Source organism: Cyprinus carpio, chromosome A1 (genome assembly GCF_018340385.1).
Source record: "Cyprinus carpio isolate SPL01 chromosome A1, ASM1834038v1, whole genome shotgun sequence".
Lineage (NCBI taxonomy): Eukaryota > Metazoa > Chordata > Actinopteri > Cypriniformes > Cyprinidae > Cyprinus > Cyprinus carpio.
This window is the reverse complement of record NC_056572.1, coordinates 24,897,713-24,920,716: the sequence shown is the minus strand read 5'-3', so window position 1 is coordinate 24,920,716 and position 23,004 is coordinate 24,897,713. Positions and strand designations below refer to the sequence as shown.

Below are 23,004 nucleotides of genomic sequence, written 5' to 3'. Positions count from 1 at the left end.
CAATAATAGCTTGTAAAAACATCATTCACTGTTTGTTGTACATGGCTCTTCTTTAAAAAACTTCAATAGGCTAAGTGATATATATGTATATATACAGTAGCCCATGACGTAAACATGCAAGGACAAATAATGTAAACCTGAAATTTCCCACCAAATGTATAGAAAGAAAAACAATCCACACTACAAGCAATAGGACCATTTTAGATGGCAGATTAAAGAGAACGATTTTAACAAAGATCTCATATTGCATAAGCCATTTGTGGTGTATTGAAAATCATTTGCCTAACGTCTCAGCAACATTTGTTAAATCTACTTTCAGTTTTACATAGAACAAAAATGACTGAAAAAAGATTGTTTGCACAGGGATTATGCAGCTCAACCGTCCTTATTTAACTCTTCAACCCAGTAGAACCAAGTAGGGAACACATATTTACTATTAAGAGTTTTCCCTGAACAAACTCTTAATTTGCTGCTTATTAATAGTTAGTAAGTAGTTGTTAAATTGGGGGATCTAAATATGGTCATGCAGAAAAAGGCATTTGTGCTTTACATGTATTATTTTAGCAACTAATTAATAGCGTGAATTGGTAATTACAATAAAGTGTTACCCACTTGGGTAAAATAGACTTATTATTTTGCGATGGAGAGTGTCAAGTTTACAAAAGCCCCATTTCCACAGCAGGAACTTTCCCCAGGAACTAGGGATTTTGGGTGGGCACTCGGTGGTTGCATCCGAAAACTTTAAAATGCTGCCTTCGGAGGCAGCATTCCAAGGCAGGAAGGCATCAAATTCTGCTTTACTTCCTGTCTCCGGAGGTACCTTCTTCTGATCGGATTTTTAAAGCAGCATAGATGTATCTTTCGCTGCCTTTGATATCCCACTATCCTGTGTGTTCCATTCCATAATGGTTGAGCTAAAAAAAAAAAAAAAAAAAAAAAAAATGGCGTCTGAAAGTTCTATTTAATGGTCAGTTTGTGTGTAAATGTATATTTCTGACTAACTTTTTGCACTTCGTTCTATTTTGTTGTGTCTTCGTGCATAAACTGCCTGCAAAGTCATTGCCTCATACGGCAGCGATGCAGCAGGTGTGTTCCCACCGCAGGAACTAGGATCTAGAGATCCGGGTAAAATTTGCCCCTCGGAGAGTCAGTTCCCTGCTCTTTTTCAAAGGTCCGGGATGTTCAGGAGTGGGACTTGGGTGCTGAACATGCTGATTGGTTGAGTTCTCACAGCATTGTATTTCAACCACTATATATTCACTTTTTTTTTTTAAATATTACTGTTATTGTGTCACGAAATGTAGTTTTAAAAGTATGTCATTGTTTAAAACTCAAATCTGCAGTTTAATTATAAAGACAGTGCCTATTGGAAAATGTCCTTCTCCGATTTCAGAGAGGTGATCTCCACCCGATCAGCGGGCGCTCAGCGCTCCTGTTTCCTGACAAGAGCAGCCTCAACTCGGCTAATCCTTCTGACATTTGCTGCTGCCTCTGATGTCTCTTTAGTGGTTAAAGATTAAGATATAATTCGATTTGGGTAAATCTAACAGGTAATCTTTGGTCCCCCTCTTATGTTTAAACACGTATTTAAAGAATTCATATTAATGCTGGACCAACCCAGCTTCTGTTGATGCTCTAGTGGTGTGACTATTCACTCAGCGCTTGATGTGGCGAAACCTGTGTTCTGCCAAGGTTTTTATCCCACTTATTGTGCACTGATTTCCTAATGCTAACCTTACCTCCACACCTAAACCTGAAGACTGTAATTCACCAAGCTGGCATCAACAGTCTGTTACAGTCCTTATATCCACTTCATAGAGCAAATGGAAATTTAAAACATAGTGGGTAGGGCATGCTTGCAGATTTGCAATATTTACCTGGATATGGGAGGGCTAAAAGAGGCAGGATATAAAGAGACTCAACTGTTTATTTTTCCACACGACGGACAAATCTTCAGCAAAGTGTACCAAAAATCCTTCAACAAATATACCCACACCTATCCACTTCAATATTATGGAAGCCGAAAAAGGTAAATCATGATTTTGTCATAACATCTCTTTCTATATTTCTGTTAGATTTGAATATTTAATTTATGTTCCAAATGTAACAATTATGGTTTGAAATGTACTATTGCAGAAAAATTAACATAATGAAAAAAGATTGAGAAATGACTGCGAAAAGACATCCTTGTAATAGAGCATTTTATGTATTAATTTCAAATAATACATCTTACACAAGCACGGTCACTTTACAATGTTCTTCATATGCTATGTTGATATACATATATTCATATGTATGTCATTTTTATATACTGAATTATGGTGGTGGTGGTTTTCCTCATGATTATGAAACTGAATTTTGCAAAATATCTGGTTGTAATGCATAGAATGCACCAATTTTTGACACTTATGTGGTATATTTATGACATAATGAATAGCATCATAAACACTCCTTTGCAATGTTTTTAAAAGTTTTCCATAAGAATATGGGTTTGAAACTGGAATCTCAAATAGGACAAAAAATTGTATCTCCGGAACATTTCAAATTATAATATCATGTCCGTTGTTTAGTTGATTAACAGGGCCAAGGGAGGTGATAAAATCAGATAAGGTGAGGATTTGCAAAATTGTCATTTTAACTGAGGACAATGGGTGATATACAGCATGAAGTGTCTACAAAAATACAAAAAAATCACTATTTAACACAATTTTGTCACTAAAAATTGTAAATTACTAAATAATACGGATGTAATAATATCCTTGTCCTTTAACAGTGCAGAGGACTCAGAAGAGCAGTGATGAAAAAAGAATTGTGCTGGTTGGAAAGACAGGAGTAGGAAAGAGTGCAGCAGCAAATACCATCCTGGGAGAAAACAAGTTTCATTCAGATCTGTCCTCCTCCTCTGTGACCATAGACTGTGATAAAGCCAAAGGAGATGTCAATGGGCAAAAGGTGGCCGTTATTGACACTCCAGGCTTGTTTGACACAAAAGAGGAAAAAACTGTGATTGAGGCAAAGATTAAACTGTGCATATCGCTCTCTGCGCCAGGCCCTCATGTTTTTATCGTGGTTGTGCAGCTTGGGAGATTTACAGCAGAGGAAAAAAATACTGTGGAGCAAATTCAGAAAATCTTTGGTGAACAAGCGTCAAAATACACAATGGTGCTGTTCACTCATGGAGACAGGTTGAAGCGTGGACAGAAAAGCATCCATGAGTTTGTTAATGACAGTCCTGATCTGCTGAACTTTATCAAGACTACAAGTGGCCGATACCATGTTTTTGACAATGAAGATACGGATCCAAACCAGGTCAACATGCTGTTGGAACAAATAGAGCAGCTTGTGACTGTAAATGGTGAAGAGTATTACACAAATGAAATGCTTCAGACAGCTGAGAGAGCAATAGAGGAAGAAAAAGAAAGGCTTATGCTGCAACAACAAATGACTGAACAGGAAGCAAGATACAGAGCAGAAAGAAACAATAAGTTTATGAAAGCTGGTTTGGTAGTGGCAGGAAGTGCTGCTGCTGCTGCTGGTGCTGTTGCTTTAAAAGCCTGCCAACTTCAATGAGAAAATTTCTTGGATTGGTTAATCCAGCATTGGATTGTCATTGTTTAGCAATATATTCTTTAATTATTATTATTATTCAAAATAACAAATGACAGTAGCGCTTATATTTTATGTTTACAAACTCAATGCTAGCTAATGGAAAAACTTTATTATACTGGGTCACTGTAATTTGTTTTAGTATACTACAACGCATAACTGTAATGCAAACCTGAAATTAATAAAAAATAACTGAGTAAAAAAAATGTTTTGTTTTGTTTTGTTTTTAGATACTCAATGACTTAAATGTATACTACATGCAATGTTTGTGTAAAATCATTTTGTGTTTGTTAGAGCACTGGTTATAAATGCCGACCTTGAGTTTTGAATTTTATCTTCATTTTGAACAAATGAAGTTCCATTTTTCCAGGAGTGAAGGAGCACCTTCGACTGATTCTGGTTGGCCTTCAGGGAGTTGGGAAAAGTGCAGCAGGAAACACCATTCTGGGCCGAGATGGGTTTCACTCGGATCTCAGAGCCACTTCTCTCACATCCACAAGTGAACGGATGGATGCTGTTGTCTATGGGAGGAAAGTGACTGTTGTAGATACTCCTGGCTTATTAAACTGTGATGCTTCTATAACAAATGTAGAGCTGGAGAGAGCCTTGACTCTGTGTGAACCCGGACCCCACGCTTTTCTCCTTGTTGTTCAGTTGGGCCGCTTCACTGAGCAAGAAAGACATGTGATGGACATACTCCAAAAGATGTTGTGCTCAAATGTGAATTTGTTCACAATAGTACTTTTTACATACGGAGACAAACTTAAGAATAAAAGTGTAGACCAGTTTGTAGAGGAGGATAAAAACCTGCAGAAACTCATCCAAAAATGTGGATCACAGTATCATGTGTTTAATAATAATAACAGAGAAAACACAAGTCAGGTCAGTGAGCTCTTTGAGAAAGTGGACAGTCAGTTGGGAAAGAGAAACAAAAAATATTATGTCAGTACAAACAAGGTTCAGGGAAAGTCCAGGAATACATGGTACTTCTACATTGCTGCTGCTGCAACTGCTGCTGCAGCTCTGTTTATGTATGCAGCATTTGCCAAGACAAAGACACAGAGTAAAACCCTAGAGGATTTTCCAAGTGCCCCATGTGATGAGATAGTCAAGGTGGAAGCAGATGAGACTCAAAGTGAAACTTTTTGGGAAATGTTGCACAGCCTGTTCAACAAGGACAAGAAAGTGTATTTAGTTGGTTTCGTACCTTTGTACCTGCTTTATCTTGTGAAGAAACTGATGAAAAAATAAATGATAGCAATATAGCAATGTACACCAACTGTTTTAAAGAGTTGAGAATGTAACATTTTGAAATGCAGATACACAAATGTGCCTTTGAAACATTGCATGTTTGGAAGAAATAATGTATATTCACTATTTTAAACATTTAAAAATGTTATGCAAGTGATTTCTATGGTAAAGTTTTATCTTCTGTAAAACATGAATATTTGCCTGTGTGAAAATGTAGTGCGTATTAGTTGATGGTAACAGTATGTTAAAGTTTACTTATAACTGATTCTGGTGTAAACATTATGTTTGTGTTATAAAATAAAAAGATGGAACAGAAAGTTTGTCATTATAGCTTATTATGTTATGATTTTTTATATACTGATTTCAGCTGTGCTTGAAACGTGGAATTAAAGGAAGTTGTTCTCAGTTCTTTTCTTCTAAACTAAGGTGCAAACTTGAGCTTTTGGGTTAAAGTTTAAATATGTCCCACTGACATTCATTAAAAGACACAACAGTGAACTTTGTGGTCTTGCACATATTTAACCATTTAATATCTGCACAGTTGCTGTTGATTCTTGTGTTCTGTACAACAGTTCACACAAGTTTCAGGACAATGTCAAAGCAGCTATTTCCTGTAGCAAATGCTTTGTTATCAAGAAAAACAAATATATAAAACATAGGCACATCTATAACCTTCTTCTTGTGTTCTGTGCTTTTGTTCAGTGTGAAATTTTATATAAATGTTTATGATGTAACATGTTACATTATGCAGTATTACAATGTATTTGTTCATTGCTTTTAAACAGTGCCAGAGCAGCAGGATCCATGTGAAGAGCTCAGGATTATTCTCTTGGGAAAGACTGGAGTTGGAAAAAGTGCTGCTGGAAACACCATTCTTGGTGAAAAGTTTTTTAAAGTGAATTTGTCATCATCATCTGTAACAAAGGTTTGCTGGAAAGCTACAAAGAATGTTAACAACACAAAGGTTGCTGTTATTGACACACCAGGACTGTTTGACCGCAGCTTCACGATAGAGGAGATGGTCAGCAGAATTAAGCTGTGTATTCCCCTTTCTACTCCCGGTCCACACATCTTCCTGCTGGTGCTTCAGCCTGGTCGCTTCACAAAAGAGGACAGAGACACAGTGGACATCTTTCTCAAGATCTTTGGAGAAGATGCAGATAAGCACGCCATGATTTTGTTTACACATGGAGAAGAGTTTGAGGGTAGAAATATCCAAGAGTTTGTCGCTGACAATCCTGATTTGAAGATACTCTTCAAGAAATGCCAGAAGCGATATCATGTTTTTAATAATGAGTCCAAAGATACCATGCAGGTTAATCAACTTTTTGAAAAAATACACAAGATGATTTCTGAGAACGGAGGACGCTGTTATACCAGTGAAATGCTAGAGAAGGCACAGATTGCAATTCAAGAGGAAAAACAGCAAATCTTAATGGAAAATGAAGAGCAGAGAAACAGAGACCTTGAGGATCTGAAAATCAGATATGAAGCAGAGGCTCTCAAAGAGGCCATAACAGAGCTGTGGGAAAGGAAAGAGAGGGAGGCAAGAGCGAAAGCGGAAAGAAACAACACATATCTCAAAATAATTGCAGAGTTTCTGTTTACTACTCTTGAAAAGTTTATTATGAGAAACCTTGGACAAAATCAATGAATGATATTGATTGAACACCTGTAGGTTTATGAATCTTTTTAGAGACCAGCTATGAAGGTAAATTGACGTCAAAAAGATTTGCATACGCAGGATGCTTCCATATTTGTGGAAGTGTACATAAGACTGTAAGCATAAATTAAATTTGCATGCGCAAGAGAAGCTTTGTAAAGGTGTAAATCGCGTTTCAAGTGTAAGAAAAAATGATTTGCAGCATTTTACTGTTACTTGTAAGTGTAATTCATGTATTGTGAAACTGCAGCTTCATGCTAAAGCAAAATAAATATGATCTGCATGCTTCTGACTTCCATTTTTCCAAATTCAGTAAGAACACATAGCCTAATGGTACACAACTGATAAAATATCATGTTTTAATTAAGTTGTTTTATATACACACACACACACATATATATATATATATATATATATATATATATATATATATATATATATATATATGTATATATATATATATATACATATATGTATATATGTATATATATATATATATACATATATGTATATATATATATATATATATATATATATATATGTATATATATATATGTATATATATATATATATATATATATATATATATATTATATATATATGTATATATATATATATATACTGTATATGTACGTAAAAAGTACCATTCCTGCAGCAAGAATGATTTTTGAACTAAATGAAGATTAATGTCTTAGTGTATGATGTGTTTATTGAGTCAGCGAGAGGCTCATTTGATTGGCTACGAGAAGAAGATGGACCCGCCCTCCCCCCCTCACACTTGCAAAACTCAGTTAGTGAGAGAATCATGCCAAAATTGTAAGCGCAGAGAAAAGAAAGATGGAGCTGTACTGTACATATCAGATTATTTCAGAAACTTTTTGCCCCACATGCACAACAGGTCATTTAGACATTTGCAACAGTTTTTTTTTTTTACACATACAGATTGGTTCTATGCAGTCAATCCATTTTGCAGTTCTTTAAACTGCTGTTTTCTCTTGCAAATCACCGTCGTTCACAGGCTTGCAGTGCTTTTGACCATCTTTTGGCCAAAAAAAAAAAAAACGTGCCAAAAGTGTAACAGAAAAATGGAAAGTCAGAAGCATGCAGATCATATTTATTTTGATTTAGCATGAAGCTTCAGTTTCACAATACATGTATTACACTTACAAGTAACAGTAAAATGCTGCAAATATTTTTTTTCTTATGCTTGAACCACGATTTACACCTTTATAAAGCTTCTCTTGTGCATGCAAATTTAATTTACACTAACAGTCTTACGTACACTTCCACAAATATTACTCTGCATATGCAAATCTTTTTGATGTCATTTTACCTTCATACCAGCCCAAATAAACCTTATCCTCCAGTAGATTACACCAACCCATCTATAGTAGCCTATGTGTGTATATGTACAGTTAAAGTTATTTGGAGAATTAAGGAACCATTAAAAATATATAGATTTTTTGCATTATTTATCAGTGTAGCACATGCACACAATGCAATGCATTTCATAAAATGATAATTGTTCAAAATGATAACCTACATATGTGGTTTCAGGGATCGGATGGAAAACATTTCAGACCCCATTTACACCTGTAGTTTAGCACTGTCTACTTGTGTAGTAGAATATTTTTTTTTTTTTTAACTAGGATGTTAATGCCAGGTGTAAAAGAGTCACATTTTAAGGTTTTAAGTGAGACAAGTCCAAAAGTGTTTGCTTGTCTGTTCACAAGTTCCAGACAGACTAACAGTCTTTGAAGGGAATATTTCAGTGAACTGATTCATTCATAACACTGATTCTTACATGAGTGAAACAAGTGACTTGCTGAAATTGGAACGGCAATTTAGCACATTACTCGTACTGTCTCCACCACAGAAAGATTTGGGGAAAATATTAAAAACCATATACTTGTATACAGTTCCAAATTCTACAACTGTCTTTATAAGTCAATAAATTCAACTAATTCATTCTAAAATGATGATTCTTTCAGGAACGAAAGAAGTTTATGAATGAGTCATTGAATCAGTCCTCTGGAGCCCTCCTGTAGCAAATGCTTTGTTATCAAGAAAAACAAATATATAAAACATAGGCACATCTATAACCTTCTTAACGAAAAACGTTTTCAACAGTGTGAAATTTTATATAAATGTTTATGATGTAACATGTTACATTATGCAGTATTACAATGTATTTGTTCATTGCTTTTAAACAGTGCCAGAGCAGCAGGATCCATGTGAAGAGCTCAGGATTATTCTCTTGGGAAAGACTGGAGTTGGAAAAAGTGCTGCTGGAGACACCATTCTTGGTGAAAAGTTTTTTAAAAAGTGAATTTGTCATCATCATCTGTAACAAAGGTTTGCTGGAAAGCTACAAAGAATGTTAACAACACAAAGGTTGCTGTTATTGACACACCAGGACTGTTTGACCCCAGCTTTACGATAGAGGAGATGGTCAGCAGAATTAAGCTGTGTATTCCCCTTTCTACTCCCGGTCCACACATCTTCCTGCTGGTGCTTCAGCCTGGTCGCTTCACAAAAGAGGACAGAGACACAGTGGACATCTTTCTCAAGATCTTTGGAGAAGATGCAGATAAGCACGCCATGATTTTTGTTTTACACATGGAGAAGAGTTTGAGGGTAGAAATATCCAAGAGTTTGTCGCTGACAATCCTGATTTGAAGATACTCTTCAAGAAATGCCAGAAGCGATATCATGTTTTTAATAATGAGTCCAAAGATACCATGCAGGTTAATCAACTTTTTGAAAAAATACACAAGATGATTTCTGAGAACGGAGGACGCTGTTATACCAGTGAAATGCTAGAGAAGGCACAGATTGCAATTCAAGAGGAAAAACAGCAAATCTTAATGGAAAATGAAGAGCAGAGAGACAGAGACCTTGAGGATCTGAAAATCAGATATGAAGCAGAGGCTCTCAAAGAGGCCATAACAGAGCTGTGGGAAAGGAAAGAGAGGGAGGCAAGAGAGAAAGCGGAAATGAAACAACACATATCTCAAAAATAATTGCAGAGTTTCTGTTTACTACTCTTGAAAAGTTTATTATGAGAAACCTTGGACAAAATCAATGAATGATATTGATTGAAACACCTGTAGGTTTATGAATCTTTTTAGAGACCAGCTATGAAGGTAAATTGACGTCAAAAAGATTTGCATACGCAGGATGCTTCCATATTTGTGGAAGTGTACATAAGACTGTAAGCATAAATTAAATTTGCATGCGCAAGAGAAGCTTTGTAAAGGTGTAAATCGCGTAATTAAGTTTCCATGCATAAGAAAATATTTCTAAAGGTGCAAATTGAGATTCAATTGTTGTATTGTGAAGATTTGGATTCTTTTTATTTTTTTGTAAGTGTGATTTGTGTGTTTTTGAATTGCAGCTTTAAGAATTCAGTAAGAACACATAGCCTAATGGTACAACACAACTGATAAAATATCATGTTTTAATTAAGTTGTTTTATATACACACACACACACATATATATATATATATATATATATATATATATATATATAATATATATATATATATATATATATATATATATATATACATATATGTATATATGTATATATATATATATATATATATACATATATGTATATATGTATATATATATATATATATATACATATATGTATATATATATATATATATATATATATAGTATATATATATATATATATATTATGTATATATATATATATATATATATATATATACTATATATGTATATATATATATATATATACTGTATATGTACGTAAAAAGTACCATTCCTGCAGCAAGAATGATTTTGAACTAAATGAAGATTAATGTCTTAGTGTATGATGTGTTTATTGAGTCAGCGAGAGGCTCATTTGATTGGCTACGAGAAGAAGATGGACCCGCCCTCCCCCTCACACTTGCAAAACTCAGTTAGTGAGAGAATCATGCCAAAATTGTAAGCGCAGAGAAAAGAAAGATGGAGCTGTACTGTACATATCAGATTATTTCAGAAACTTTTTGCCCCACATGCACAACAGGTCATTTAGACATTTGCAACAGTTTGTTTTTTAACACATACAGATTGGTTCTATGCAGTCAATCCATTTTGCAGTTCTTTAAACTGCTGTTTTCTCTTGCAAATCACCGTTCACAGGCTTGCAGTGCTTTTGACCATCTTTTGGCCAAAAAAAAAAAAACGTGCCAAAAGTGTAAGCACGGAAAAATGGAAGTCAGAAGCATGCAGATCATATTTATTTTGCTTTAGCATGAAGCTTCAGTTTCACAATACATGTATTACATTTACAAGTAACAGTAAAATGCTGCAAATATTTTTTTCTTATGCTTGAACCACGATTTACACCTTTATAAAGCTTCTCTTGTGCATGCAAATTTAATTTACACTAACAGTCTTATGTACACTTCCACAAATATTACTCTGCATATGCAAATCTTTTTGATGTCATTTTACCTTCATACCAGCCCAAATAACCTTATCCTCAGTAGATTACACCAACCCATCTATAGTAGCCTATGTGTGTATATGTACAGTTAAAGTTATTTGGAGAATTAAGGAACCATTAAATATATATAGATTTTTTGCATTATTTATCAGTGTAGCACATGCACACTTATGCAATGCATTTCATAAAATGATAATTGTTCAAAATGATAACCTACATATGTGGTTTCAGGGATCGGATGGAAACATTTCAGACCCCATTTACACCTGTATTTAGCACTGTCTACTCGTGTAGAATTTTTTTTTTTTTTTAACTAGGATGTTAATGCCAGGTGTAAAAGAGTCACATTTTAAGGTTTTAAGTGAGACAAGTCCAAAAGTGTTTGCTTGTCTGTTCACAAGTTCCAGACAGACTAAACAGTCTTTGAAGGGAATATTTCAGTGAACTGATTCATTCATAACACTGATTCTTACATGAGTGAAACAAGTGACTTGCTGAAATTGGAACGGCAATTTAGCACATTACTCGTACTGTCTCCACCACAGAAAGATTTGGGGAAAATATTAAAAACCATATATACTTGTATACAGTTCCAAATTCTACAACTGTCTTTATAAGTCAATAAATTCAACTAATTCATTCTAAAATGATGATTCTTTCAGGAACGAAAGAAGTTTATGAATGAGTCATTGAATCAGTCCTCTGGAGCCCCTGTTTTTAAAGCCAGGTCATTTGAAAATATACCATTCATAAACACTTTCTGTGGACAATCTGTAAGAAAGTCTTTGATCCATTATATCACAGGAGAATTTATATTCACACTAGAAATGTGATAATAACAAATTAACCTTATTAAAAAGTTTAAGTAAAAATCAACAAAAAGTGCCTGTGCATAAGATTATCGAGTCCTGAATATGCTTCAGTCCTGAATAAAATCAGTCAACAAAACCAACATTGTGAGGCATCTTCTGTCCCTCTATATATGGTCTGCATGTAAACTACAGTGGGTCTAAACTGATAACCTCACATTTACTGGCCTGTAATGTTTAGGTAATGTTGCCTCTGATGTCTTGGGGATGGGTATTACTGTGGATACTTTCCACAAATGTGGGACTGTATACTCATTCAGTAATTTCTGAAATAAATAGCTGTGTAAAAGGGTCCCCTTAAGCTTACGTGCACAGACTTCTAGGTGCTTTATTAAGATTAATATGAGCTAAACATGCAGCCACTTCCTGCTAGCAAGGGTTCTGGACCCATTGGTAATTGTTTAAGAATTCTACACTGTTCATTTTAGCATCCATAAAATCAAATCTATTATAAAATGATTACATTTATTAACAAACCTTACATAATCTCCAATTTGTACCTTTTGTTGTAACCTCCCTCTTCTCTCATTACTTACAATCCTTTCCATGCTTGTTTTTCACATTTCCTGAATATAATTTCTGTTCAACTCTATTCATCCATTTAAGGTATCCTTACTTTAGTTCTACCAGAAAGACTCAGGAGGTGTAGATAAGACTGAAGTATTTATTTACAAAACAAAACAGAATTAATTTGGCGTAGGCCCCATCCGTAGCGTGGATCTGAAGATTGTGGATACCAGCTAATCCTGCCGAAGACGAAGGCAGGGCGGAGCCTACCCCCCGCATAGACAGGGCCGACTTGGTGGTGGTGGGGAGGATGGAGGGGAACGTCAGCGGCAGTATCTGCAGACAAAATGAGATGCAAGTAGTGCGTTTTTATATATACCTCGTGTTGAGATCCGATTGGTTTAGACCTTAATTAGAATGTGACGTGTCATTTAGTCTTCCTAGTAGAACTTACGCTTACGCTTCCATCTGAATTTCCTGAATATAATTTCTGTTCAACTCTATTCATCCATTTAAGGTATCCTTGCTTAGTTTATTTTGTTGTAATTATATAACAGACTAACAGAAAACAGACTAAAAGAAAAGACAAAAAGTGTTTCTTGAGAATATAGTATACTAATAGAATAGGCCCATTACACACCAACTTTACCCTGCATGACATAATTTCTGATTCCTGTGAGAAAGGCCTAAGGGGAAGTTGATAACATGTGACTCATGCCCCTATATTGTGAACTTTGTAGGCAAAAAAGGAGAACCTGTCCTGGTTCACACTGTTTTTCATTGTCATTCAGTCATAGTTTATGATTAAAGAACCTAGAAAAAGTCCTACAATTGATATACAAACACATAATGTATCATTTGTATTGATCTGCTGAATATACATTGTGGCACAGAGAGAAGTCATTTATCATTATAGTTTCAGTATATAAAGCAATAGGCCAGGAACATTTTTGCACAGCTTCTACATCTCCCTTTTGTCCTTGTTGCTGAGTGCTGCATATTTGAACTAAATTCTAGTTTAGTGCATGTTTCCACCTGATCTATGAGTGAAATGTTTTTCTTGTTCTTTTCAAGATTTAAGTTTCTTTTGAAAAAATTATTAAACACATGGAATCTTCTGAATATATCTTCTGGATATTTTTCTCACAAAAACACATGGACTCGCTACAGGGGGCCTTTATTCACCCCCCGGAGCCGTGTGTGGTACGTGTTATTATAAATGCGCGCGCTATATTTGCACCTTGTGGACTGTTCAACTGCAACACCCACTCACTGCAATGATAGAGCTTGGAATAGCCAGGACCATTTTTTATATAACTCCGACTGGATTCGTCTTAAAGAAGAAAGTCATACACACCTAGGATGCTTTGAGGGCAAGTAAAAAAAAGTTTAATTTTAATTTCATTTTTGGGTGAACTAACCCTTTAACATGAACATAAACATTTGTAATAAAAAAAATTATGATCTATAAGGATAAAAAAAAAAAAATAGTTTTAATGGCTAAATGGTGCTGAATATTGGGATCATAACATCTAGTCCTATCATGGAAACTAATGATCTATAAGCATTTGTGAAATAATTATATAAAACTACAGTATATTACTAGTGCAGTACATATTAACTTATTTTATGTACAGTATTTGTTTTCATTCTAACTAATTAAACTGAGCAGTAAAGGATCAGACTTAAAATATTTCTCATCCAATTATCAATGACAATCTTAGTATTACAGCCTTCATCTGTCAGCTCTATTGTCTATTTAATTTTTTGTTGGCCCCTGAGCATTATACAGTCGTGGCCAAAAGTTTTGAGAATTACATAAATATTAGTTTTCAAAAAGTTTGCTGCTAAACTGCTTTTAGATCTTTGTTTCAGTTGTTTCTGTGATGTACTGAAATATAATTACAAGCACTTCATACATTTCAAAAGGCTTTTATTGACAATTACATGACATTTATGCAAAGAGTCAGTATTTGCAGTGTTGGCCCTTCTTTTTCAGGACCTCTGCAATTCAAACTGGGCATGCTCTCAATCAACTTCTGGGCCAAATCCTGACTGATAGCAACCCATTCTTTCATAATAACTTCTTGGAGTTTGTCAGAATTAGTGGGTTTTTGTTTGTCCCACCCGCCTCTTGAGGATTGACCACAAGTTCTCAATGGGATTAAGATCTGGGGAGTTTCCAGGCCATGGACCCAAAATTTCAACATTCTGGTCCCCGAGCCACTTAGTTATCACTTTTTCCTTATGGCACGGTGCTCCATCGTGCTGGGAAAATGCATTGTTTCTTCACCAAACTGTTGTTGGATTGTTGGAAGAAGTTTGCTGTTGGAGGGTGTTTTGGTACCATTCTTTATTCATGGCTGTGTTTTTGGGCAGAATTGTGAGTGAGCCCACTCCCTTGGATGAGAAGCAACCCCAAGGGGGTTGCTGGCGCTTGCTGGACTTTCTTGGACGCCCTGAAGCCTTCTTTACAAGAATTTAACCTCTTTCCTTGAAGTTCTTGATGAACCTATAAATTGTTGATTTAGGTGCAATCTTATTAGCCACAATATCCTTGCCTGTGAAGCTATTTTTATGCAACACAATGATGGCTGCACACGTTTCTTTGCAGGTCACCATGGTTAACAATGGAAGAACAATGATTTCAAGCATCACCCTCCTTTTAAACATGTCAAGTCTGCCATTGTAACCCAATCAGCCTGACATAATGATCTCCAGCCTTGTGCTCGTCAACATTCTCACCTGAGTTAACAAGATGATTACTGAAATGATCTCAGCAGGTCCTTTAATGACAGCAATGAAATGCAGTGGAAAGGTTTTTTTTTTGGGATTAAGCTAATTTTCATGGCAAAGAAGGACTATGCAATTTTTCTGATCACTCTTCATAACATTCTGGAGTATATGCAAATTGCTATTATAAAAACTTAAGCAGCAACTTTTCCAAATTCCAATATTTATGTAATTCTCAAAACTTTTGGCCACGACTGCATGTTTCCTATGAATGACTTGTTCTACATATGTAAATAGTTTTGAAGAATTTGGATAATGCACTTTAACAGAAAATTACTGTTATCTTTTTTACTGTTACTTTAATAAATCGCCATGACAACACCATTCAAGATATCCAAAATCTGTTCACAATTTAGCACCTTTGTTTTCTTGGCATCATGCTGACAAAGTCTGGTCCGAATTGCATGATTCTCTAGGAAAAGTATATATTTATGCAAAAAATATGAGCAGATACGGAGTTCTCCGCATGAAAGACCCTCTACTTGCAGATCAACTAGCTACTTCTTTTCTCTCCAGTATGGTATGAAGTTAAATTAAATGAAATGTGGAGGATGTTAACTGTTGCGAGATGATAGACAGGCCAGTTTACAGTGACGGTGCATGTAACAGGTGCGACAGAGCGGTCCTTTAAAGACTCAACTGTATGACGTGATAGTATATGTCCCAAAGCTTGCCTAATCTTCTACTACACACTCAAAAGTGTGTACTTTTTCTTCAGCAAAAGAGTACATACTTTAAGGGCGTAGTATAAGTAGGCACATTGAGACTTAGGGTTAGTAATCCTGAAGACCTTGGTTGGCTTGTTCAGGTGTGTTTGATTAGGGTTAGAGCTAAACTCTGCAGGACAGCGGCTCCAGGACTAACGTTGCCTACCCCTGGTCTAGATAAAGCCCATAATTCTAACTCTTTTTTTTTTTTTGCTTAAAAATCTTTTTCTGGAAAATAATTTATGGTGTTTGTGCCAGAATGAATAAAAAGGCATTTTGACTTCCCTTTCTTCTTGTCAAATGTAGTGTAAAAAGTTTCTTTTGAGTTCATTTATACCTTGGGATGACATCAATCTCAATAACCCACTTGTCCTTGTTATCTAGACATTTTATTTCACAATATTTCACAATAACGAAATACAAAGCTCTTTGACATGCCCTCTGGGTTTTCTGAGTCAATCAAGTGTGCTTTGGTCTCACTCCCCACATTATTATTATTATTATTATTTATTTATTTATTTTAAAGTAAATCCAGAGATTGTGCACTACTTTCCCCATCTGCTTTTGTGTACATGCCATCATTCTGTTTCTCCAATAGTAGAACCTTTCTGTATTAAGAAGGTGACACATCAAAGAAAGACTTTCCTCCACTGTCTGTATTTTTGGGTATGTCTTCTAAGGGGAATGCCCAGCTCTGCACACTTGATTCACTACCCCTATTTTCTTCAATGCTGATTTGTGAAGTTATCTCGAGTTCAGCCGATCCAGTGGTAGGACTTTCAGTTGATGTTTTTTCTTGCTGGAAATGTTGTACTGCAGAGGTCCCTTCTGATGCATCTGTGTCCTTGGGTATGGCACTGAAGTTTTCTGAGGATGTTTTGAACTGGGCCACTATTTTAGTGAAGTGAACCGCAGGTCCATGCATTAAAACAATGTCTAGGAAGTCTTGTTTGTCAAAATGAATTAGAGAGGCTCCATAGACATCCTCTTTTATACAGTCTTAGCATACTACTTAGGGTCTTTCATCTCAATGAGCCACTGTGGCCTCTGATTGCCAGAGTCATCAAACCATGCCTCCTGCTAAGACCAGAAAGTGCTATTACAGATGTATTCTTGATATAGACATACAAAATATGCTTGAATTTGATGGCACACTGTTTGAAATAAAGACATTAAAAATGTTTTATTCTGCTCCTCAGCACTAATACTGTGTTTTAAATACCTGATTACTTTGATGTTGTATAATGAGGCTTGTATGCATGTTGTATGCATGGCAAGTTGTTGTCTCGTTTGCTAAGTTTACTTGTGTAAATGCAACTTATTATATTTGGACCTTGCATCTTACAATTATGACAAAAGGCTGGTACCCCAGTACCTCACAAAACCAGTGGACAGCAGTCAAACAGGGTGGCAACTCCTTTCCACACTTGTGGAGAACAGACAAGCTTGGCCTCCACATTTTCAGGACCTCCTGCACAGACTTCAGAACATTCACCTTCAACCTTCAAAGGCTCTTTGATCTATGTGTTCCAGAAAAAAGACCTTCTCAGTGCTCCAGTAGTTCAGCAATCCATGTTCAACACTTGTTTGAACAGAAACTAAGTTTTCCTTCCCACTGCAAGGTTGCCCAGCCCCCAGTGGAAGACGCTGCCACATCAGGCTCATCACTTCACCGGGTGATTATATCAGCTGGTGGCCAAATTTTACATTTCTGGTGCCGCTGTGAGGCCAAATTATTACACCATAATCATATATTTCTTCCACTTCTATCCAGAATTCAAACCTGGAAATGGCCTCCAAATAGCAAAGAATACCTATAATTTTAAAACATAAATCTTGTTTATCAAACTATTGCTACACTAAACCTAAGATTACATAATACACTCTCTGTGAATACTGCTACCATGTAACAAAATGTACTTTTTCTTCCATTCAGTAGGTATGGTTAATTTCAAGTTCTCTTTTTACAGTAGATACAAAAGTAGAAGTTAAAACTCACCCAGGGATGTGATCAGCTAGAGACAAAAAAAAAGGAAAATTTGACCACACATCAAGCCACGCCTCCAGCACTTATTATTAGAAATCATTATAATTTATTTGACTCTCAAGAAACATTTCTGATTATTATCAATGTTGAAAACAATTTTGCTGCTTCATATTTTGTGTGGAAATGATCACGCACTTTATTTTTCAAGATTTTATGATAAATATAAAGTTTAATGAACAGCATTTATTTGTATTTATCAAATATATTAATTAAATTCGTTAATGTATTTATTAAATAGAAATCATTTTAAATATCTTCACTCACTTTTTGTCACTTTCATGCATGCAAACATGTTTTCATCCATGGTATGATGCAGATTATCATCAAAAGTCTTTTAGAAATATAGGAGTAAATTAAATCCAGAAAATATGCTATAACTGCAGATCCAATGAATGGGGAAAATTTGGATTTCATAAACAAGGAAAAACAGTCTCTCTCTCTCTCTATTTACTTCTTTCCTTCTCTAAACTTTAGGTTTACTTCTTGCAATCTTACTTATTTTTTATTATGAGCATTCTCTCCATTCAGAAATATTAAAATATTCAATTATTTGTCAAATAATATTTTTAATATTTAACTCATATAGTAAACCAAAACAAGTACATAAAGGATCTCACTTTGTATACACAAAAAAAATATGAAGAACAGCTTACACTCACCTAAAGGAATATTAGGAACACCTGTTCAATTTCTCATTAATGCAATTATCTAATCAACCAATCACATGGCAGTTGCTTCAATGCATTTAGGGGTGTGGTCCTGGTCAAGACAATCTCCTGAACTCCAAACTGAATGTCAGAATAGGAAAGAAAGGTGATTTAAGCAATTTTGAGCGTGGCATGGTTGTTGGTGCCAGACGGGCCGGTCTGAGTATTTCACAATCTGCTCAGTTACTGGGATTTTCACGCACAACCATTTCTAGGGTTTACAAAGAATGGTGTGAAAAGGGAAAAACATCCAGTATGCAGCAGTCCTGTGGGCGGAAATGCCTTGTTGATGCTAGAGGTCATAGGAGAATGGGCCGACTGATTCAAGCTGATAGAAGAGCAACTTTGACTGAAATAACCACTCGTTTCAACCGAGGTATGCAGCAAAGCAATTGTGAAGCCACAACACGCACAACCTTGAGGCGGATGGGCTACAACAGCAGAAGACCCCACCGGGTAACAATCATCTCCACTACAAATAGGAAAAAGAGGCTTCAATTTGCACGAGCTCACCAAAATTGGACAGTTGAAGACTGGAAAAATGTTGCCTGGTCTGATGAGTCTCGATTTCTGTTGAGACATTCAGATGGTAGAGTCAGAATTTAGCGTAAACAGAATGAGAACATGGATCCATCATGCCTTGTTGCAGGCTGGTGGTGGTGGTGTAATGGTGTGGGGGATGTTTTCTTGGCACACTTTAGGCCCCTTGGTGCCAACTGGGCATTTTTAAATGCCACGGCCTACCTGAGCATTGTTTCTGACCGTGTCCATCCCTTTATGACCACCATGTACCCATCCTCTGATGGCTACTTCCAGCAGGATAATGCACCATGTCACAAAGCTTGAATCATTTCAAATTGGTTTCTTGAACATTACAATGAGTTCACTGTACTAAAATGGGCCCCACAGTCACCAGATCTCAACCCAATAGAGCATCTTTGGGATGTGGTGGAACGGGAGCTTTGTGCCCTGGATGTGCATCCCACAAATCTCCATCAACTGCAAGATGCTATTAGGGCTGTGCAAAAAATCGAATACGATTTTCATGCGCATCTCTTCAGTAAAGACGCTCCTGTGATTAGTAGTATATCTACAGCACGTGCGTTAAGATCAGTGTTGCCAGGTTTTCACATTTTAGGGGCTAAATATCACGTTATTGGTATTGGGGTCGCTTCAACCCGCAGACATGAAAAACAACCGCAGACTTGGCAACACTGGTTGGCATTTACTACACAGAGCCGTAATTCACTGACAATCTACACAAAATCGATTTTAAAATCGCAGGCGATTCTTTGTCGATTTTGAAAGCGATTTTGTGTAGCTTGTCGGTGGACTACGGCTCTGTGTAGTAAATACTGCTCCACCTGAACCAGTGTTGCCAAGTCTGCGGTTGTTTTTCATGTCCGCGGGTTGAAGCGATCCCAATACCAATAACGTGATATTTAGCCCCTAAAATGTGAATATTACCAGGGCAACCCTGACAAAAACGTATATTTTAACCCCGGGATGCAATTTTTATCGGGGAACCTCCTGGAAACGCGATTGGGCTAGTTTTGGACTAGTTTTGAGAAGCAACTGGGCAAGATTTGTTGTGAAAACCTGGCAACCCTGATCTGAATGCACGTGCTGGAGATATACTACTAATCACAGGAGCGTCTTTACTGAAGAGATGCGCATGAAAATCGTATTCGATTTTTTGCACAGCCCTAGATGCTATCCTATCAATATGGGCCAACATTTCTAAAGAATGCTTTCAGCACCTTGTTGAATCAATGCCACATAGAATTAAGGCAGTTCTGAAGGCGAAAGGGGGTCAAACACAGTATTAGTATGGTGTTCCTAATAATCCTTTAGGTGAGTGTATATAGAACACATAAATGAAAGTCCTTCATTTATTAGCGTTTGCAATACAGAGACACATTTCTCAGACATTATACATACACCTTCATATACCCATACCTTTAAATGATTAAACATTCAGAGTTCCCATTCACCAGAATGTGCAATGTAAACGTGCTTTGTTACTATTAATTAATAACTCTTTTTAAAATAAATTTCAAAAATACAATCTATAAATCATGAGATTTTTCAGTGTCTTCTTTCCCTAGACACATGGTCAGTTTTCACGTAGGTCACAGTAAGAATTTGTCTAGTGCTTTAAACAAAAAACTGACCACTTGGATTAAGAACGGAATAATCTCAGCTTGGTATCTTGCCTCCTGGTCATATTTCTCATTTAACTTTTTAAGAGCTTTTTCATAAGCTTCGTCCTCAAGTTGAGCCCTCAGAGCTCCTATCTCCCTCTGTCTCTGCTCCTCTGTCTCCTTCAGGATACGCTGTTTCTCTTTCTCAATCACTCTTTCTACCCTTTCAAGCATCTCACTGGTGTAATGTTGCCCACCATTTCCAGTGACCATTTTATCAATCTGGTCAAGCAACTGAATGACCTGTTCAGGATTTTGTTCTTTATTGTTGAACACATGGTATCGTCCATTGCATGTTTTGATTAATCTGAGCAGTTTTAGGTTGTCCCGCACAAATGTGTGAATGTTTTTGCCCTCCAGTCTATCTCCATGAGTGAAAAGTACCATGGTGTACATGGAAGATTCCTCACCAAAAACAGCTTGAATGATTCTAACAGCTTCTGCCTCTTCATCTGTGAATCTGCCCAGCTGAATCACAATTAAGAAGACATCTGGACCAGGAGCAGAGAGAGGAATACAGCGTTTAATTCTGTTGACCACTTCCTCTTTAGTTAGGCTGGTGTCAAACAGACCTGGAGAGTCAATGACGGACACTTTTCTGCCATTTAGAATTGCATGAAATTTTTCACATTGTCCAGTCACAGAGGAGGAAGATATCTCTGATTTAAAAACCTTTTTTCCCAGGATCGTGTTGCCTGTTGCACTTTTTCCCACCCCCGTTTTTCCAACCAAAAGAATCCGGAGTGGATTGTCTGGATAATGCACTAAACATTAACAAGAATGACATAATTTTTTCAAACTCTTGGTAATATAATTACGTTTACAAACATCCATTTAAAAGAACAATGAAATATATATGTAATACTATTCATCCATTTTTGTGTTGTAGAATTTATATATAAAAAGATTTTTAAAATAACTTACCTATATCATCCAACTCCTGTTTTTGTTGCGTGAAGATCTAGAAATGATTTATATAAATGTTACAAATTTTATCACATTTTGAAACTTTTAGTGGAAAAAATGACAAAATACACACTTAAGCGTACCTGAATCCCTAATGCAATAGCAGTGACAATTATACAATGTATCAGTAGTTCTGAGGAGAAAAATGCAACCCAAGACTTCGAGGTCGTTGTTGATGGTCCAGGAGAAATGCCCCGCGCAGCTATAAAGAAAGTCATTTTTAATCTTTTGATTATTAACAGATGCAGTGAAGAGGAGACTGGAAATTATTGAGGCGACATACTGCTGTGAAATCTCCTTTTATGAGGCAAAATTTTATCAAGCAAAGTTTTATCAAACAAAAACAAAACTTACAAATTTCCACTACCCCAGTAGAATCTACAGAAAAGTTATCACTTGAATAATTCAGCTCTCCGATTTAATGGCCATAGTTCCTGGCCCATGAACAAGGCCATTTCATGTAATGAGTTTTAAGATAAATACACCTTACAGTTTTTATGATTTAATTTCTAATTTATTTTGTATTACACCAACTCTGTTTGCAACTCGTACTGCTTTAAAACAAGCTTTATCTGTAAATAAACGATTGCTGTCTCTTTAAAATCACACAAAAGGCTGTAGATTGTGTTTCATTAAATAGCTACTTTAATCAGATTTCTTCTTTTCAATGTAAATGTAAGTTAATATAAACCATTCTCTCTAATGGATGCAAAAAAAGTTACACCTCACCTCTATATGAAGAGCACATCATGCACGTCTTAATGTAAACTGGGTTTCGTTTTTGTTTCTTATCAAAAGTTTCGTTTACTCGAGTTACCGGAAGGATTATCTGGTGTAGACTACCATCTACAGGAGACAAGACGCCACTGCATGATCATAATACAGTTGATTTATCAGTAAAGCAGCTGTTGCCTGTTTAGGAATTTATTCAATCCTAGGGGACAGTTACAGTAATAAAGGTGCACGGAGTATTTTTCCTAACAAAATGTTTCACATAAATATAAATTAATAGTAGTTTTTAAAATATAATTCTTATTTTATTCTTCTTATTATTAATATATTAAAAAAAAAATCAGTATCTCAGAAAAATTAGAATACTACTTAAGACCAATACAAAGAAAGGATTTTTAGAAATCTTGGCCAACTGAAAAGTATGAACACGAAAAGTATAAGCATGTACAGCACTCAATACTTAGTTGGGGCTCCTTTTGCCTGAAT

At 35.9% G+C, this 23,004-nt stretch overlaps 4 protein-coding genes and 1 pseudogene across 4 annotated transcripts; 4 read left to right on the top strand and 1 right to left on the bottom strand.

Moving 5' to 3' along the window:
- The first annotated feature begins 1,678 nt into the window (after nucleotides 1-1,678).
- On the top strand, nucleotides 1,679-3,798 carry LOC122149117 (GTPase IMAP family member 9-like). The gene is made up of 2 exons (XM_042778647.1): nucleotides 1,679-2,029; nucleotides 2,774-3,798. The coding sequence occupies exons 1-2, from the start codon at nucleotides 2,014-2,016 to the stop codon at nucleotides 3,568-3,570; spliced, it is 813 nt and encodes a 270-aa protein (XP_042634581.1). The 5' UTR covers nucleotides 1,679-2,013; the 3' UTR covers nucleotides 3,571-3,798.
- A 65-nt stretch (nucleotides 3,799-3,863) lies between these two features.
- On the top strand, nucleotides 3,864-4,940 carry LOC122145320 (GTPase IMAP family member 9-like). The gene is made up of 2 exons (XM_042758375.1): nucleotides 3,864-3,870; nucleotides 3,980-4,940. Exons 1-2 carry the CDS (start codon nucleotides 3,864-3,866, stop codon nucleotides 4,855-4,857), a joined length of 885 nt encoding a protein of 294 aa, XP_042614309.1. The 3' UTR covers nucleotides 4,858-4,940.
- On the top strand, nucleotides 4,875-6,549 carry LOC122145303 (GTPase IMAP family member 7). The gene is made up of 2 exons (XM_042758258.1): nucleotides 4,875-4,887; nucleotides 5,643-6,549. The coding sequence occupies exons 1-2, from the start codon at nucleotides 4,875-4,877 to the stop codon at nucleotides 6,509-6,511; spliced, it is 882 nt and encodes a 293-aa protein (XP_042614192.1). The 3' UTR covers nucleotides 6,512-6,549.
- A 1,056-nt stretch (nucleotides 6,550-7,605) lies between these two features.
- On the top strand, nucleotides 7,606-9,543 carry LOC109065334 (annotated as a pseudogene).
- A 10,951-nt stretch (nucleotides 9,544-20,494) lies between these two features.
- Nucleotides 20,495-22,763, bottom strand: LOC109065393 (GTPase IMAP family member 7-like). The gene is made up of 4 exons (XM_042759034.1): nucleotides 22,516-22,763; nucleotides 21,870-21,988; nucleotides 21,745-21,781; nucleotides 20,495-21,584 (listed from the first exon to the last, which is right to left on the bottom strand). Exons 1-4 carry the CDS (start codon nucleotides 22,535-22,537, stop codon nucleotides 20,749-20,751), a joined length of 1,014 nt encoding a protein of 337 aa, XP_042614968.1. The 5' UTR covers nucleotides 22,538-22,763; the 3' UTR covers nucleotides 20,495-20,748.
- Between the last annotated feature and the right edge of the window lie 241 nt (nucleotides 22,764-23,004).